Source organism: Rhinolophus sinicus, linkage group LG04 (assembly GCF_036562045.2).
Source record: "Rhinolophus sinicus isolate RSC01 linkage group LG04, ASM3656204v1, whole genome shotgun sequence".
Taxonomy (NCBI): Eukaryota; Metazoa; Chordata; class Mammalia; order Chiroptera; family Rhinolophidae; genus Rhinolophus; species Rhinolophus sinicus.
This window is the reverse complement of record NC_133754.1, coordinates 169,090,405-169,110,240: the sequence shown is the minus strand read 5'-3', so window position 1 is coordinate 169,110,240 and position 19,836 is coordinate 169,090,405. Positions and strand designations below refer to the sequence as shown.

General features: G+C 37.3%; 1 protein-coding gene across 9 annotated transcripts in view; it reads left to right on the top strand.

Annotated features, from left to right (window-relative positions):
- The window catches only part of LPAR1 (lysophosphatidic acid receptor 1), a 197,085-nt gene that overhangs the window by 127,560 nt on the left and 49,689 nt on the right, over positions 1 to 19,836 (top strand). For all 9 annotated transcript variants that reach the window (XM_074330820.1, XM_019749562.2, XM_019749567.2 and 6 more), the window contains one exon: positions 18,896 to 19,643. In XM_074330820.1, the coding sequence (XP_074186921.1) occupies positions 18,896 to 19,643 (748 nt within the window). The remainder of the gene's footprint in view (positions 1 to 18,895; positions 19,644 to 19,836) is intronic.

The window sequence follows — 19,836 nt, the reverse complement described above, 5'->3', positions numbered from 1 at the left end:
CTCCAGCATTTTCTAGCTGAGCACATTGGAGTGGGGAATGGGGGAGAAATGTTCTCTCAGTGCCTCTATTTCCTTGTCTGCAAAATGAGCATAATAATAAAAAAGCCAACTTCGTAGGGTTTTTTAAAGGATGAAATTAGATAATACGTGTAAAACTTAGAACAGTGTCTGGCAATATTGCTCAATACATCTAAGTAGGTGTTATTGTTCAGCAAGCACTGTGGCGGGCCTGAGGATACAAGAATGAATTAGCTAAACAAGGCTTTTGCCCTACCAGAGTTTAGAAATGTAGTGGGGAAATATACAGAGAAGGAGACAAAAATTTTCAATGCTGTGTCACAGATGCTGTGATACAGGAAATATGGATGCTTTAGGAGTAGAATGGAACACCCAGGAAAACCTTGGAGGATCAGGAAAGACTTCTTGAAGGAAGACCACCAGGCTGGGAGCTTCTGAATATGAGTTATTCTGATCAGGAAGAGTAAGTAGCACGTTTGAATGTCAAATGTCCCCAGGTGAGAGCACAGCATTTGGATGACCATTCAGGCGAGTTGCAGTCTAGTGGGGCGTGAAGTTGTGACAGGTGTTGTGGTAGAGCCAGCGCTGCTGGCCCTCCAGATCTGATACCGGTAGTTAAATTTTCAGGAATTTAGTGAGCCCATTGACTTCGTGCTTGGAGCTTGAAATCAGCCAGGGTGGAGTATTTACATCATGGAAATTGGCAAGCTCAGTCCCTCACTCCTAAGAGCCTATTGTTGAATATTTATCAGCATACCTCTGGTTGTAGAGGAGGCAGATGGGTTAGGTTACAAGGCTGGAGTAGATTTTGCAGAGGCTTGCAAGCCACCTTCAGGAATTTAACAACCATCTTGAAGAAACCCGTGTAGCTTTTAAGTCTTAGACATGGGCTCACACCCTGCCTCTTGACAATTTGGTTGAACAAGTTCATTAAACAATCTCAACCAGGGCAGTGAGCCCCATTATTCTTACCACATGTTGGGAACAGTAGTAGCCTCTGATAGTTGGGGGAACTCAAGCTCACTTGGAAGGAGTCAGCTATAAACTGGGGTATTAGATCACAGGGAGAGGGAGCTGACTCTTCTGGAGTCCCTCCGTTCCCAGGATCCTCTGGTTGGTGATGGGCCTCCTGATTTTATGTCAAGTCTTCACATGAAATTTGTGCAGTCAACTTTTAGTCCAAGACTGACCTGTCCTTGCCCCCAACCTGTATGATGTGTCTCTCTTCTATTCAAGTTTTCCCAGGTTCAGAAAAGGTAAAAGTACTTTAAATGCAGCCTCTCCTTAGGCAAGGCATAATAAGCAGTGCACTCCATCAGCTTAGCCTGGTATTGTCTGGCACCTCAACGTGCATTCTTTTAGAGTGAATTCAGGGACTGGTGTAGAGATAAGCCCACATTCAAGTGTGAAAGGCCTGACAATCCTTTTCTAAGGCAGAAATCCTTTTCTAGGCAAAAACAACATTTTTTTTTTTTTAAAGCTTTTGGTTTTGTTTGTTACTCAATTCATTTGGTAACAAAGAGTGTTTTTCTAATCAAGGCTGCCTAATACTAGATATAAACTAATTAATACAAACAAATAGCCTGTGATTGTTTCAAACAATAGTAGGGAAGAAAGCTTTCATTGTCACTCCTGCTGGGATTGCTGTTTAGTTAGTGAAAGATATGCTTTGTGCTTTGAAGTGGGACAAGTTTGTATTCCCTGCTTTACTCCTGCCTAGACTGTAAGATGGATTTTTGTTTTCTCATGCTGAGAGAGCACCTTGTGTTTACCAAGCAGGATGAAAACTGAGGCAAAACTGGACTAGCAAGCAGCAGCAGGAAGACTCCGTATTTGTAGCTGATTTGTAGTTCTGCTAGTCCAGATGCTGATAGGGAACTTCCTGACCCAAAGGAAGCTGCAGACAGGACCGTGCTCATCAGTCAGTTAATGTGTTCAACCCTGTGCACCTGGTGGGGGATGGAGGTGGGATAGGAAAGCAAAAACCTTGCCCCTCTTAATGACTATTTTCTGTTTCTAGAACTCTATTTAGCATTACTTTAATTGTGGGTTCATCTAGTTACTATGGGTGGGGTATGTATTAAAAGTTTTATTTTCCTTTTGAATGGAAGGGTCAGTAGTTCAATACGTGAATGAGTGGATTGGCTGATCCAGGACTGGTATTAGAGACCAGAATAGTTGTTTGAAAACTTCAAAGGTAGTCAGATCTCACACCTGTGATCCAGTAAGGACGTATTCTTTTCCATCAGTATTTTACAAGGTGTTTCGTTCTGTCTGTCGTTTGCTAAGTGGCTGTCTTGGTTTTAATCCAAAGAAACAAAATATAGTTGATTTCTCCAAGTTCCTACAAGATTTCCTGTAGCTTTCATTACAGACATGAATTTAGGTAGATTTTCATTATCTTAAACAATCGCTTTGTTCCTCTAGCTCTTATTCAGTGTTCTGAGATACCATAAGAAGGGCTCTACTTATTGTCTGTTGGCAGACAGGTGTTTTTGAACATCATTACCTATAGGTTATCCTAACAAAATCCATCATATTTCCAAAATCTATGTTTTAGAGGTTTTATTTTTGATATTAGAAAGTGGATACTTGTGGAGTAAAAGAATTGAATTGCATATTAAATGGGTTGTGTGTTTTTTGATTGAAAGACTTTTTTTTTTTTTTTAAAGATTTGTATTATGGCAGTTTTCAAATATTCGCTAAATAAAACGAATAATATAATGAGTCAGAATATAGCCATCATCTAGAGTCAACAATTATTAACATTGTGCCATACTAAATTTGTTTTCTCCCATTTGGGGAGATGAAATATTTTAAAACAAATCCTCGACATTATGTCATCTGATCTCAACCTTTATATATCAATGTGCATCTCTAAAAAATAATTCACGTACTTAACCATTACAGTACCATTATTACACTTAACAAAATTAAAACCTCTCTTATATGATTCTGTGCTCACTCATATTCAGATTTCCCCAATTGTTTTTCTAAAAAATGGAGTTGGTATGTTAAGTGTTATATTTTAAAAACATTAATTAGATCAATTTACTCCTCTGCTTAAAACTATTCAAAACTTTTTAAGGTTTAGTTTCCGCCCTTTATTCTCTAAGTGAGGAAATAGATTGAAATATTAACCAGAATATTTCACCACTGAAGAATAAAGCAAAGACATACATTGGAGCTTCTAAAGTAAGGGAATGGTTGCAATTGTTAAATTATCAGTCTCTAAAGTAAGGGATCATGGATGTCTTGATAGTGCTTTCTTTTAGCCTAGAGTGTGAACAATTAATTGCAATATGAAGTATGTATCCAGCCACACAATGAGGACATAGTATAGTCTGGCTTCTTCTAATATGAAATCGAGACAAGAGAATGCATGAGCTTAGGTCCAGGTGAGTTTTGGTTCAAATCTAGGGTCAAGTCCCTTAGCTGAGGGATCTTTTAATATAGGTATCTCTTTCAGCTTTATTTTTTTAATCTCTAAAGTCAAATAATACTGTGCTCACAAGTTTAAATGCAAAAATCTTTTAAGTGCTTTTCTATAGTATCAGCAGTCCCTTAATAAATGCCTCACATATGTTGTTCCTTCCTTTTCCCCTGTAATTATTCTGGGAGTTCTTTACAGGGAAAGAGTGGTTACCTCTACATATGGTCTATATATGATGTGCTTATGTAGTATGCCAGAAGATCCATCAAAGGAAAGCAAGTTAGATAAACACTCTACAGAAAGCCCCAGTGTATTGCCAGGAATAAATGCATATGGAGATAAACATTGAGATTTCTGACTTACTCCATCTTGAACCATGTTTCCATTAGAAGTTAAATGTGTTCTCATATTGCAATTTAAATTCATCTATGCCGTCTTCTGTGTTTATAAATTCAGATAAAGTTTGAGAGGATATCATATTTTGGAATCTGAGGGCACATTTTGAGTTGTCTATTCATAAGACAAAATTGTACCCTGATACCTCGCGTAAACCACAAGTGAGACCTTTCACGTTTCTGTTTCATTCTAATTCATCCTTCCTAATTGGTTTAGTCTTTAGTGATTAATGGAGCTACCTGTTTATTCCTCAAAGAGATGTGGCTTTCTCCCTCTTACGGCCTATTCTGGTGCTATTTGCCTGTTTTCCTTTCCCCACTCCTAGCTTCTCCAGCTATTTTTCTTTGAACGTCTGTTGCAGCTTTTCCATGAATAAACACTAAGGTGGGACAACACCCTGCTGTTTGTACCAGCTGAAGAGATCGTAATCACAGGGTCTAGGGGATTTATGTCTTTTGAGAACTGTACCTTGCTGCAATAAGACTGTCATTTTAAAAAAATCAACCTTCATTTGCTTTGTGATCATACTGCCATTTGGTAATTGCATAGCATCACTCAAGGAACTGCCCTTCAGTTAAACTTATCCCGTTCCATAAGTGACTCTCCTAGGCAGGCTCAGGCTGGGAGAGACATGGTGGTGGTTGATACCTGCTCTTTAGCATCAGACGCATGCTTAGGAAAGGGCCATGGAGGAGATGCGTTCATGAAAGGCTAGGTTGGCAATAAAACAACTTTCAAAGATTCAGACAACTTTTGGGAGCAAGAACTCCAGTCCCGAAGGCAGAAGGATTAGGGTATGGTTGTTGGCGAATTAGGTAGCTGCCTGATTTCAAAATATTTGCACTTCAGTGAATCTCCACCTGCCAGTTTAGGGAGGTTTGGAGCCTTAGTTCAGGCCTGGAAGGAAGAGACATTCATTTGGATGTTCGCAGGTCCAACTCTAGGGCTTTGCATATCTAGAACTCTGTTTGGCATTAACTTAATTGTGGTTGATGAAGTTACTGAAGTAACCTGGCCAAAACAATGGAGGGGAGGACCCAGGAAGAATCCCAGCCCTAGGGCCTATGCTCGGGGCTTACCTCTGACAAGCTGTGTTGTGTGCGGATGACCAGTGGGAACTCAGGACTCAGCAGTCACAGTCAGGCTTAGGTCCTCGTCTGTGAGACGTGTTCATAGGGAGACTCAGCTGCTGATCGTCCCACTGTCCTGCTAAAGATTAGCTTGGAAAAGAAGGGCAACACCGAACCTGCAGGTGGGAATTCAACTCCTAGAGCTACTAGGACAACATGGCAAATGAGAGGGAACCTGTGAGGATTATAGTCTTAGTTACACCATGATGTTTAACTCAAGTGCTGTATCAGGAATGTGCATTTATTCTTACGACAATTTTTTTTTGCATGATTTTTTCCCCCTTAAAATTATTAAAAATAAATTGTTTTAAATATTTAAAATAGTAAATGCTACCTCTTTTTTGGTTGTACATGTTTTTTGCTTTCCTGTAAGCTAATTACTGAAAAAGAAAGCATACACAAGCTATTTGTAAGAATGAAAGAGTACAGTAAGTATAGATAGTAGCATACACAAAAACGTAAATGGGTATACAATCCTAGTCTTTAAAAAATTGAGCACCTAGGGCCGGCCCGGTGGCTCAGGCGGTTAGAGCTCCGTGCTCCTAACTCCGAAGGCTGCCAGTTCAATTCCCACATGGGCCAGTGGGCTCTCAACCACAAGGTTGCCAGTTCAATTCCTCGAGTCCCGCAAGGGATGGTGGGCTCCGTCCCCTGCAACTAAGGTTGAACAGGGCACCTTGAGCTGAGCTGCCTCCCGGATGGCTCAGTTGGTTGGAGCATGGCTCTCAACCACAAGGTTGCCAGTTCAATTCCTCGACTCCCGCAAGGGATGGTGGGCAGCGCCCCCTGCAACTAAAATTGAACACGGCACCTTGAGCTGAGCTGCCACTGAGCTCCCAGATGGCTCAGTTGGTTGGGGCGCGTCCTCTCAACCACAAGGTTGCCAGTTCGACTCCCACAATGGATGGTGGGCTGTGCCCCCTGCAACTAGCAACTGGCAACTGGACCTGGAGCTGAGCTGCGCCCTCCACAACTGAGATTGAAAGGACAACAACTTGACTTGGAAAAAAGGCCTGGAAGTACACACTGTTCCCCAATAAAGTCCTGTTTCCCTTCCCAATAAAATCTTAAAAAAAAATTGAGCACCTAAAACTAATACAATGTTATATGTCAATTATATTTCAATAACAACTGTAAGATGAGAAAATTACCCAAAGATGCTATATACAAGTGCATGAAAAGTATCAAGTACTTTAGAATAACTCAAATAATAAAATAAGTATAAGAACTTTTTGAGATTACTTATAAAATGTTATTAATAAGCATTAAAGTAGACTTAAATAGATATCGTGTCGATGGATTATGAGATTATCGATTTTATGTCTGTTCTCTGCAAATGCATCTATAGATTGATTACAATTACAATGAAAGTTACCCCCCCTCAAAAAATGGAAATTTTGCAAGCTGATAACATTTATATCAAAATGCAAAAGGTCAAAAATCTTGAAGAACTGATGGGAAAAACTGCTCTTGCAGATATCATAATTTATTATAAAGTCATCATAAATATAGCAATGTGACATTTGCATCGAGATGGATAACTCATTGGAAGAAATAGAGAGCCCAAAGACCAACTTCCCACACACATCATTGTAAAAAGAAATGAATTGGATCAAGATAATAGAGAAACATATTCTGCTATTCACCTATGGAAACAATGGGCTAATGGAAAACAATTTTTCATTTTCTTTATAGGATGACTTATTTAATTACATTGTTTCAATCTGTGAGTTCAAGAGGCTACATTTTAGGGATGGTATTTGGTTTATTGAAGTCATACTCAGTAAACTACATGAGTGGAATTTGAACCCAGGTCTCACTTATTCTAAGGCCTAAGCTTTCAGACACTGTAAATCTGTAATATTATCTCCCATAACTTTTGTTGTCTCTCAAGAAATGAAATGGAAATTTTAAGTGAAGCATCACCACATATGTTAGTTTGTATCCACTGGTCGTCCCCTTCCTCTTTTATTGGTAACAGAACTCATTTGCGGTGATTCAGATTAAATTGGGCATTTAAAAAAAAATATGTCAAGCATACAGAAATGTGTAGAGAGTACTATAAAATAGTAGTATGTTTATTACGTAGTTTTGTAAAATTTTAACATTTTGATGCAATTGCATCAAAATCTTTCGGGCTTTAATAAATAAAACAAATGAACAATTATAAAGTTGGAGCCCCTTGTACTTCACAATTTTATTAACCTCCCTCTTAGCTCAGACCATACATGGATATTTATCATCACCCCACATGCATTTGTGGATATACACATATGTGGGAAAACTATAAATAATATATATCGTGTTTCTGCAAGTTTTTAACATTGCTACATAATGTTTACACTTGTAAACACTGCATACGAGTAACTGTGTGTATGTTTGTGCAAATTGCTATAGTCATCAGCATAAGTAAAACTTTACTTCGTTTATTTTAATTGCTTTATAGTATGCCTTCCTGGTTATATTGCAATTTATTCATTCTCCAATTGATGAATATTTATGCTGCTTCTAATATTTTGGTATTATAAAAGAGTGGCAGTGAAAATTGTGATACATGTCTCCTGTGGCACACGGCTGAGGTTTTCTAGGGTTAGAATCTTTCCATCGTGCATATAAACATGTCCAACTTTAGTGCTTTTCGCTAACCTGTTTTTCAAAGCAGTTGTACTAAATTTTACTCCTCACCAACTCTGGATATTTCCAGACTTGTTAATGTTTGCCAACCTGATGGAGAAATGAATTGGATCTTACTGCATTTTGTATTTAACTTTCTCTGATTCCTGGTAAGGGTAATTATCTTTTTGTGTGATTATTGGCCATTCTTTCCTCTTCTGTGAATTTCCTGTACCCATCTTTGTCTATTTTACCGTTGGATTGTTTGGCTTTTCCTTTTTGATGTGTAGAAAGTCTACATTTCACTGTAAACTAAGCCTTTTTGAACGTGCATTGCCAAACTTTCTACTGGTCTTCAGCTTTTCTTTTCACTGATTACAAAGCCTTTTGTAGCACAGAGGTATGACTTTTTAATTTGTCAAATTTTGTCAGTGTTTGGTCTTGTTTAGAAAAATCCCCGTATTCATGATTCTTTATTTCCTCTTTACATATCTTTATGTCACCTGAAATTGATTTCTGTGTATGATGTGGCATAGATATTCTGTGTATTTTATTTTTTTCATGTAGATGAACAGTTATGCCATTTTCACCATTGAGGGGTAAAGCCATGTCTCATCTCAAGTTACAAGTGTGTGTTTCTGGCTCTCCATTCGTGTATTTCGTGATAATATAACAGTATCTTTACTGCTATCACTTTAAAATAACATGTGGTTTTCCATAGGACATCTAGGTCTTTGTCATCAAGTTATCTTGGACACTCTGGTTCTTTTGTGCTTCCCTGTCAATATTCAGGGAGCCTGTCAAGCTTCATGAAAAACTCTTGGGATTGTCATTTTGTTGCATTGAATATACATACTTTGGGAAAATTGACACCTTAACATCTTTCTCTGCCCATGAAATATTTTCTCTCTTCATTTACTTAGGTTTTCTTGTAAGTTTTTGAATATTTAGACTCATTCCTAGATACTATTAGAGCTTTTGTTGTTGTAAATGTGTTGTTCTTGAAATAATTAAAAAAATTTTTTTTCTGGTGTTTCTGTAAGAACACAGTTGATTCACGTGGCCTGATATTTAATCCAGCAAATTTGCTAAACTCTCTTGATATAGTTGGCTTGCAAATGATCTTGCCTTATATGTAAGTGAGTATATTAGGTTGATGCAAAAGTACGGTTTAAAGGCTTAAAATTAATTGCAAAAACTGCAATTACTTGTGCACCAACCTAATATCATTTGTGAAAAACAGTAAGTTTTTTTTCTTTTCTGGTCTTTTCCTTTTGTTTAGTTTTTCTTATTGTTTTGGCTATGATCACCAGTACGTGCTAAAAGCCAGTGATGGAGTCAACTTTGTTTTGTTTGTGTTTTAAAGGGGAGTACTTCCATGACCATGATAATTGTTATACACCTTTTATCAAGTTAAGGAAGTTCCCGTCTAATCCTAGATTGCCAAGTTATCATGAAAAGATATTAAAATTTACCAAATGCATTTCCATGTCTATTGAGGTGATCACTAGCCTTTTCTTTTTCCTTGACTTTGTTCATGTGGTGAATTATCACCAGATTTTTAAATGTTTGCATTCATTTTTCTATTCTGCAATAAACCCTAAGTCATTATGATACATATCATATTTATATATGCTATTTATATAATATATAATTATATGTGATATGTAAAATATATAATTGTACAATATATTATAAGTACGAAATATATTTTATTTAGGAACTTTCCATTTATGTTCTTAAGTAATATTGGCTGATAGTTTATTTTACTTTTACTTTCCTTGTTTGTTCTTATCACATGGCTGTCCTGGCTTCATAAAACGATAACCAAATAAATAAACTTTGAAAATATAAAGCAAAACAGTAATATCACATACTTACATTTCAAAACAAATGGAAGTAAGTGCTCAATAACAGCAACATGTAAGATGGGAGCAGAGGCGTCGGAATGAAAGCTTATCAAGGGAAAAGGATGACCTTTAGACTAAAAGTTGTATGCACATTAAAATATTAAGAATAAGCATTAAAGAATAGAAATAGAAAGTGTAACTCTTGAACCAGTTGAAGTAGAAAAGGGGAATACAAAAACTCAATCCGTTTAGTTTTGTCTCAAGTCTGATATTCTGGGGCCCAATCCTGCTGCGGACTGTTCTGCGGTTTCTCACATGTGCTATCCCTGTTGTGTATTATTCTTTGGGATGATGGATGCATCTTTAGTGGGGCTGATCTGAGAGAGTCCTGAGTGGCTGCACTGAGATGTGGCCCTTTGGAGACGCTTGATGCTTACTAGTGCCAGGTACATGGAATGGGAGGAGGATGGGGATATCACAAGCTCAGGACTCCAGTTTCTGTTAACTTCTCCTTTTGTGGGTTCTCAGACTTGACAGTCTTAAGTTCAAATCCCAGCCTGTGTAACTTAATAGGTTTTGAATCATGATTTCTGAAGGGAATCTTTTATTTATTAAGTTGGTGCAAAAGTAATTGCAGTTTAAAAGGTTAAAAATAATTGAAAAAAACTGCAATTAGTTTTGCACCAACCTAATATTTCCCAACCTAGAGCCTGAACTAAAACAGACCAATTCCCTTGTTTTTACCATTACAACTGAGTAGATTCTTTTCTTTTTCTTTTTTCCCCCCTGGTTTATTCTTTTACTGATATGGAGATATGCAAGACTCCTAGCTAGTGATTAGGTCTCAGTTCTAACTCAATTCCTCAGTCAAAGCTAAGGGCTCATCTTCTTTTCCCAATAGTATTTAATGGCCTGTCTCCATAATCTGACACTCTGTTGCCAGGGCAGCTTATCACGTTGGATTGTAGTTCCCTTTTGGCTCAGCAGTACATCTAAAAGACTACTTACATTTCTCCAGCATGTCTTCGTGTTTTCAGTAAATTTTTCCTTTCCTTTCTCTCAGGACCAACTCAAAATGCTGTCTCTTTGGAAATTTGACAAGTATGATGTTGCCCACTTTATCTCAGCCTGTTACAAGGGACTGTAAAAGATACAAAGTATTTTCATTGATTTATCATTTATTTTCCATAGTTTCTCTTTACATATGTGTACATCATGTTCAGATACATTTTTACTTTTAAGAAGTAGCATTTTATGTACTTTTCAAAATAAACCTTAATGATCTAGTGGTTTCATATTCTTTAGCTATTTTAAGGATTCCATCTTTAAAATATTTTTAGTTTAATATCAGCATTATTTTGTGGCCTATTTTCTAGGTCTAGTGGCAGATTATTCCATGTTTTTATTATTTCTAATTTGAGGCTATAAAAAGTGTGGGAACTATTTTTCATGTTAATAGAGACTTAATGGCATTTAATTCCATGCTCTCTCTTTTGTAAATATTTTTTTTGGGGGGAAGAAATATGTGGAAGGTCTCTGATTATTTTAGATTTAAGAACTAGAATTGAAGAGGCCTTAGAGGTGATTTATACCTTACTTTACAAATGAGAAAGTTGACACTCAGAGCATTTATGAGACTTAACTGAAGACCAGGTTAGCTGGTGAGCATCAGAATCAGGAAGAAATCCTCCATGTTGTACGTTAACAGAAGTGGGAAACCAAGTCGGCTTGATTTATGTCTTATGACTGGTCCTTTATCCAGCATAGATTAAAATCTCTTTTAGAATGACGGTAGAGTACATATTTACATTCTTATGCAAGTACTTGCTAAATCACATAGGTTTAATTACTGGTTTGTGAGCTTGTGCCATGTATTCCCTTTTCCACTTGGCTAGTGAAAATGTAATTGTCTTTCAAGAGATTAAAAAAGACATTGGATGGACTGTGAGTGGCCCCACAGCAGGCACTCAGGTGTGTTGTTTTGGCATCCCTGAAAGCATAGTGCAGTGCAGTGCCATGCCCACACCTGGCATTCCAAAAATGTTTGTGAATGTGCGAATGAATACATGAAGTGCGTAGTGAAGATGAACACCATATGTGCCTCCTTAGAAGGAGTTTAGGCTTGGCAGATTTGTTATGACTTTGTTTGAGATCACATGATAGGGTGAGGTAAATTTCTGAGATTTGGAACATCTGTTCTGTAGAGTAGCCAGCGACGCCTCCTCCCTCCACCCCATCATTCCTAGATGTAATTGGTGGATGTGCAAAGGGCATGAATATGCCCTTTTTAGCTTTGAGGACAATTTGTTTTTGGGTTAATCCTATTTTATTTACATCTTTGTTTTTTGGGAAGGGCAGATTTCTGTAATTTATGACAGAGAAAGTTCTAATTCTAGTGATTTGGATTTTAGAATAATAAACTTTAAAAATATATCTATTGAGTTTTGCCTGATTACATATTTGTTTTTCTGTAAATTTCTTGCAATAAATATTGTTACATTTCCAAAGAAGAAAAGGAAATCTGCATACGTTTCACAAAATTGCCATTCTATAAATTGTTTATCTTTCCTCCCTGTTTTCACTCGTTTTCTCCAGTAATATGAAAAGTAGTTATCCTACTTTAGTATATTAGTTACTCAGTTTGGTGGTTTTCAAATCATCATATTAAACTTATTTTTGAAAATTATCATTACAATTTAGATAGTATGTTTTGATTCTTAGCTGTGTAATAATAAAATTAACAGATATGTACATACTTGTGTTCCCTTATTTTCACGTTCTTATTGATACAGTAATTTTGATTCCAGATTATTATTAAATTATTATTTTTATAATTATACTTTCAAGAATTACTTTTGATATTTGTTTTAAATCTTATAACCATATGAAGAACAATTACTTAGGCTCACGTTTTGTGGGTTTTTGATGCTTGCTGCCAGGGTTTTTATTCTATTGTTTTTCAGTTTTATTTTTCTCATGGCTTGCTTGCATTTGTATCTTTTTTAGGAAGGAAAGGTAGATGCTGTGCTTTCTGAGTTCCCACATCTCTGGGACTATTCTTTATTGTCCCCACAAGAGAACATCAGTATATAGTCCTTGGCGGTGGCATTTATGGATCTCAGACATTTTTTCCATCTAATGGAGATGTTAATTGCTTGTCTTCTGTCCTTTGGAATTTTGCAGCAGAGGCTTGATTAATATCCTGTTCTTTCTCTCTTTCCCTAGATATTTGATGTTTACTTTTTGTTTATTTTTTGTACTTTGAGAATTTTTAACTTTACCCTTGAGATTCTAAAATCTAACCAAGTTATATCTAAGTTTTTGTTGCTTTTAATTAACTCTTTTGAATTTATATAAACTTGAAAGGTAATCTGAGGTCTTCTTTCTTAAGCGCTAACTTTTCTTATGTTTCAAGATGTGTTATTTCAGCTTTGTCCTAGTCTTTCTTGGATTTCTAGTATACCTAGATTGGTTCCTCTATGTGCCTCCTTTCCTTTTATTTTTGTCATCTTTGACCTTCTTCTGTGAGTGGTAGGTGAATGTCTTCTAGTTGCCATTTCAGTTTTCTGGAATTTTTATACTTTATTTCATTGCCTGAATTGCTGTTTTTAATTCAGAAGTTGTTTTCATTTCTTTGGTGGGCACAATAACAGCTTTTCAAAGATGTTCATTACTTAATCTCTAGAACCGGTTAATATGCTACCTTACATGACAAAAGGGACTTTTCAGATGTCATTAAGTTAAGGATTTTGAGATGGAGAGATTATCATAGGTTATCTTGGTGGGCCCTGTATAATCAAAAGCGTCCTTAAAATGAAGAGGGAAGAAGAGTCAGCATTAGAATGATGCAATATGAGAAGGACTTGACTGGCCATTGCTGGCTTTGAAGATGGAGGGGGGCCATGAGCCAAAGAATGTGGGCAGTTTCTAGAAGCTGGAAAAGACAAGAAAAATTCTTCTCTAGAGTCTCTGGAAAGGAACAGCCCTGCCAACACCTTGCCATTTTAGCCCAGTGAGACTTTAGTCCAGTGAGACTCATTTTGGTCTTCTGACCTCTAGGATTATTAGAGAATAAATTTGTATTTTTTTCTGTTTGCTGTATCATTATAGCCACTACTACCTTAGCGATGCATAGTCCAACTTATTCATGGCTGAGTTGAATTCTCCCAGAGCTTGCTGTGGATTTCTGCTTAAATCCATCAGGTCCTGCAGAAGTAAGAAAGCCCATTCATACTGCCCTTCTGATCACTACTAGAGGTTCTGCCAGGGTCTCTGTCGCTAATTCTCCAGACTTGTTGCTTTTTGCAGATAATAGGAGAGGAGATTTAATTCTTCTTTCAGTTCAGTCCTGTTGTGCTAAATCTAGCTGAAACTCCTCGGACTTTTTTCAGGTATATTCCACCCTTATTTTTATTCCTGGTATGTTTCCTATTGTTTTAATATTTAGCTGGCAATTTTTATGAAACAGAGTTCTTACCCAGAATTCTTTGTATAGAATTTTAAATCTGAAATAGACCTTATGTATAATTTAGTCAAATTTCCTCATTTCATAGATGACCAAACTGAGGTTCAAAAAATAATGTAAATTATGTCATATATGGCATGGTTTTTATGGTGTCACTACTCAATTTTCCAGAGCTAAGAGATGGCATAGGAGTGGGTCACCTACCATTTGCGAGTAAATGTATGGGGTACCATTAGAGAAAATCTGTCAGTTTTATTCATATTAGTATATATGGCGTAAAAAGACAACTTTATTTTGTCATCCTTAACTGTATAGTTTTTTTTTTCTTTTTACAGAAGAGCAAAGAGGCTACATAATATCACTGCTTAGCATTGTTGGCAGTTGGTGTTCAGAAGTTGGAGTGCTGTGAAATACTATGTGTTTTGTGTTTGATTTAAAAATTTCTTTGTCCAGTGAAAGTAAATGGTTACAGGGGCTAAAGGAAAGAACAGAGTTTTGTGTTTGTATTTATATATTTTTAAACGTCCTTTGCAGAAAGGAAACTTGTAAAGTGTAAACATTTTTGGAATTATCTTTAATTTATTAATGCAGTCAATACACATTTAGCATCTAAAATGTCTAACAGTTGGCTCTATAGAGCAATTAACAAGAAAGCTAGAAGCTCTGCCCTCAGTGTTTATAGCTTAGTGTGGGGAGGTGTCAATAGCTATTGAACCAATTATTGTACAGTGGGTTATAGGAGTGTTGCTATAGGAGTAATGCAGGGTATTGTGGTAGGAAACACCTTGCCCAGAAGTAGGAAGGGCTATGGGAAAATGACTAGAAAGAACAATATTTAAACTGATGGATGAAGGAATATAGGTGAAACTGGGAAGGTTGTTCTAGGTCAGTGGTGCTCAAAGTGTAGTCCCTGGACCAGCACCTGGGGCCCCACCTCAGATCTAATAAAGTCAGAAATTTTCAGGATGTGTTCAGAGCTCTGTGTTTGACAAACCCTTTGGGTGATTCTGATGCAGAAAATCACTGTCCTCACTGAACCAGATGTGTGAGAAGCACAGCACATTAAATATAGCTGAAGCAGAGAGTTTGCAGTCATGAATAGCTTGGGTTGAGACCGGAGAGGCTAGGGAGGACTGATAAGATAGTAGAAGAGTTTCGATTTTTATCTAAGTGCACTTGTAAGCCATTGAAGCATTTCCAGGAGGGGAGAAGCATGGTCAGCTTTGTCTTTTAGTAAGATCGCAAGAGAAAAGAGTGGTGCTGGGTAGAAAGAACACTTAGGAAGCCAGTGTAGTAATAATGCTGGTGGCCATGAGAATGGGATAGGAGACAGGTTGAGCAGATGCTTAGAAAGGAGAACCTACAGGATTTGGTTATTGATTAAATGATAAGGATGAAGAGAGAAAAAGGCATCTCCAGGTCTAGCTCTCAGAACACTGGAAAGATCGTGAGTGGTTTGCTAGCCTCTGGAATGGAGAACACAGGAGGAACAAGTTGGGGATCATGAGGCAGATTACGAGTTTGAGTTTGGTTTTGAACACAGAGATGGAACTGCTTATGGGGTATCTCAATTAGAGATGCAAGTAGGCAGTGTGATGTTTGCCTAGAGCTCAGGAAAGAAGTACGGGTTAAATAGATATGGGAGTATTTCGGACATATGTGATGATTGAAATCGTGGAGGACATATTAGAAAACCCGGTGAAAGTGTGTTGAATGAAAACATAAATCATGTAGAAACATAAGTATTGTTCAGAGTATGGGGAACCCTCAGAAATGACTGAGGAGGACCAGCCAGAGAGAAGCATCAAAACCCAGGAGAGTATGATGTCCTGAAAGCCAAAGAGAGACATTTCTAAAAAGAGCCTCTTAGTCATATGTTTAGTGCTCCGAGGAGGTCAGTAAGGTGAGGACTGAGAAATTTCCATTGAAATAGGCGCAAGGTTGGTGTAACTCTGGGAAGTTATATGGAATTATGGAATTCAAGAATTTGACTGGTGTGGGTTTGATGGAGGGGTAGGGGTAGAAGCCATCCTATAGTTAATTGAGAAATTAGTGTAAGAGCGACAGCAGAGAGCAGTTGGCCAAGAAGGAGAAAACTGATCAAAGCTGGAAGGTGAACATGAGGTCAGGTGGGACTTTTTTTTTTTTTTTTTTTAAGATGGCAGAAACTAAACTTTTGAGATGCGTAGGAAAGATTCAGGAGAGTGAAAGGAGGGAGACTGAAGACATTAGGAGGAGAAAGGAAGCAATTTATAGAACAAGTTTCTTGAAATAGTGGGAATGGATGGGATTCAGAACACTTGGATGACAAAGGGTACACCTTTTCTGTTGCAACAGAAGAGGAAGAAGGGATGGATTCTTGAATAGGTAATTTTGTCTTTTTGGTGGGAGAAAGGTGAAGGAGTTCTAATCTGATGATTTCCATTTGCCACTTTTGGCAACTGCTGATGGAGAAATGGAAGATGGGGTTCAAAAGAACAGTACATAAGTTTAAAATAGTCACTATGGAGAAGGTATAGAATGCTAATTAGGAGGAAAATCAGATTTCTTGTGGCACTGAAGTCTCACTTAAGGTTAGACATCATGAATTTATACAAGAATCAATCTGCCAAATATGTTAATTTTTTTCTAACACTTTTTAGAAGCCTTGGTGTAGATACGGAAGTAGCAACCAATTGCATTCATTCAAGACTGGTGTTATTCTAAGAAATTGTCATGGAAGTACAGTGAGACAAGTAGATTAAAAGATAAAGAGGTCTCTGCTCACTTATCTGAAATTATAAACTTCAAGAGGGTCTGGAGACTGAAAATTTTTTCATAACTCAGTAGTAAAACTTGCTCTGAATGAATGGATTTGAGGCTATTTATAACCTTTATCACATTTAGTGTATATATTTATATGTTTTGCTTTAGAAATTAATGTGTATGATACTGGAGTGCTGTCCCAAATTTTGATGGGGATGTTATATCACATATTGATTACGTAATATGTAACTGGTCTTTAAACCAGAAAAAATTTTGAATTCTGAGGGATATTTGACTTCAAAGTCTTCAAGAAGATAATGTGTGTCTGTGTTAGCAATAAAGATGTTGGAATGGTATACGATGGAATCTAAGCTGGATAAGGGAAAAGGGGAAGACATAGAGGGTAATTCACTGGGAGAACAGATAGGCTATTAAGGAAATAGAGGACTTCAAAGAATCGATGTATTGGGGATAAAATGAGAAATTTGGAAGAATGGAAAGTGTGGTGAGTATTTAGAATGTATAAGTTAATTATTTCCAAAGGGAGATAGTTTTGACTGGTTACAAAGTCCAGGGTGTGACCATGGGAGTGAGCAGTTGTGTTGTAATGAAAGAGAAAGTCATCAGAGATGAGGTCAAGAAACTGAAAAGCAAGAAAATTAGAAGAATTACCCAGAGTAATGGCAAGATTTGGGGTCGAATGGGACACTACAAGCCAAATTCTGAGATCTCAAATGAATGAGGTTCTGTGGAAGCTACAGAAGATACCAACATGTGTAAGATGAGGTCTTCACTCCTCCTTTGCCCTGTGATTTCTTTAAGAAACAGACAAGTAAAGCTAGAAATTATTATACAACGTGGTAAGTGTAATGATATAAGCATGATCTAAAAGGTAGTCAAGTCTAAATGAAGACAGAGACTCTAGATTTCTGGACAAGTAGAAGACTAACAAGCGTTTTGCACTGTTTTGAAACTTTCAGTGTTTGGTAAACATTTACGTACAACCTGTAGATATTCGGCAGATGATTTGGTAAAAAATAGTGGTTGACTGTGCTTCACACCTGAAACAATATATTAGACTGTTAACTGTCATTGAAAATAAAATAGTGTTAACATTCACATTTGCTGAGTTATTAATTAAAACACAGTGCAAGATAAAAAGGAAAAAGGTAGGATGTGAGCTGTCTTCAAGAAATATTTTCTAATTCTAGGGATCTCAAACTTAAGCCTTCAGGAAAAGTGATTTATTCTACTTGATGTGTAATTTTCTAGTTTCTCTCTGTTACTTTTATTTTCTCGTATTTTAATAATTTAATGACTACCTATATTATTCTATTATAAACTTCCTCAATTTTTCTTGGATTCCAGTGAGGTATAAATAATGAATAAGCAAATATATTCTAACTGACGATGTGGAAAAATAAAAAAACACATAATAATTTATCACTCTATATTGTAAAAGACATCTAAGTACACATCTCTTTTTTTGTAGAGCAGTGTCAAAGTGTCAACTCCTCTTTGGAGGTTACATTAGGTAACATATTTCTTATGTCCTCCAAAAAAGAAAAAAGTTCTCAAACGTCATCGATTGGTTGGTGAATGCTATTCTGAGGATAAGGAGTCGTGGGGGTAGACAGTGCAGACCACAGGAATGTTGAACAGCAAATGCTGGCTTTGGGCAAAGAAGCTTTGATGCACAGTGACTTCTTTGAAATGTTGGGACTGTCCTCTTGGGGACTCACTTTAAAAATGTCTGTCACAGATCGAATATTCTATGTGAGAACAGAAATGCAGAATAATAGGGCAATCATACCCTATCTATAAACCAACTATGTTTACAGATTCCCTAAATAACAGGTCAAAGTAGATTTCACTATGGTAAATATTCCAATTGCAGTGCTTTGCAGAATTCTCATCTGTCTCATGTATTTTAAGCGAGATTTCTGGGCCTTGTGGCTTTTCTCGTAGACTTCAATGATGTGCAACCACCAAGCACAGACCTTGTCATTTATGTAACTCCAACTGTCTTTAATCTTGAGGACAGTAATAGAGTGAGAAACCTTGGGGTTTCAATGTAATCACAGAACATTATGCAGGATCAGATTTTCAAATTCTTTGCTTTTTTTTTTGTCTTTGCCACATTTGCCAGAGAAGTCTTCTGTTATCTATATGTCTTTAAATTTGGATCTGCGGTTTCTTTTTTCTTTCTGTTTCTTTTTTTCATCTTTCTTCTTTTCCTTTTTAGTTCACAGCCATGAATGAACTACAGTGCTTCTACAATGAATCCATCGCCTTTTTTTATAACCGGAGTGGAAAGTATCTTGCCACAGAATGGAACACAGTCAGCAAACTGGTGATGGGACTTGGAATCACCGTCTGTATCTTCATCATGTTGGCCAACCTACTGGTCATGGTGGCAATCTATGTCAACCGCCGCTTCCATTTTCCTATTTATTACTTAATGGCTAATCTGGCTGCTGCAGACTTCTTTGCCGGGTTGGCCTACTTCTACCTAATGTTCAACACAGGACCTAACACCCGGAGACTGACGGTCAGCACGTGGCTCCTTCGTCAGGGTCTCATTGACACCAGTCTGACGGCATCTGTGGCCAATTTACTGGCCATTGCGATTGAGAGGCACATTACAGTTTTCCGCATGCAGCTCCACACACGGATGAGCAACCGGCGGGTAGTGGTGGTGATTGTGGTCATCTGGACTATGGCCATCGTTATGGGTGCCATTCCCAGCGTGGGCTGGAATTGCATCTGTGATATTGAAAATTGTTCCAACATGGCACCCCTCTACAGTGACTCTTACCTAGTCTTCTGGGCCATTTTCAACTTGGTGACCTTTGTCGTAATGGTGGTTCTCTATGCTCATATTTTTGGCTACGTTCGCCAGAGGACTATGAGAATGTCTCGGCATAGTTCTGGACCCCGGAGAAATCGCGATACCATGATGAGTCTTCTGAAGACGGTGGTCATTGTGCTTGGTAAGTTTTGCCTTGCCTGCAACTTACTTTACAGATTCTCAATGTCTTGATATAAACTACACTAGTTTATGATAGTGGTAAGCAACAATGTGAATATTCACTAGGAATATACGCAGGAATTACAAGGGGATGAGGGACTTTTTATCAAATCTCTGGCAAAGTCAGCATACCCGTCTTTCTACAATTGTAGAAT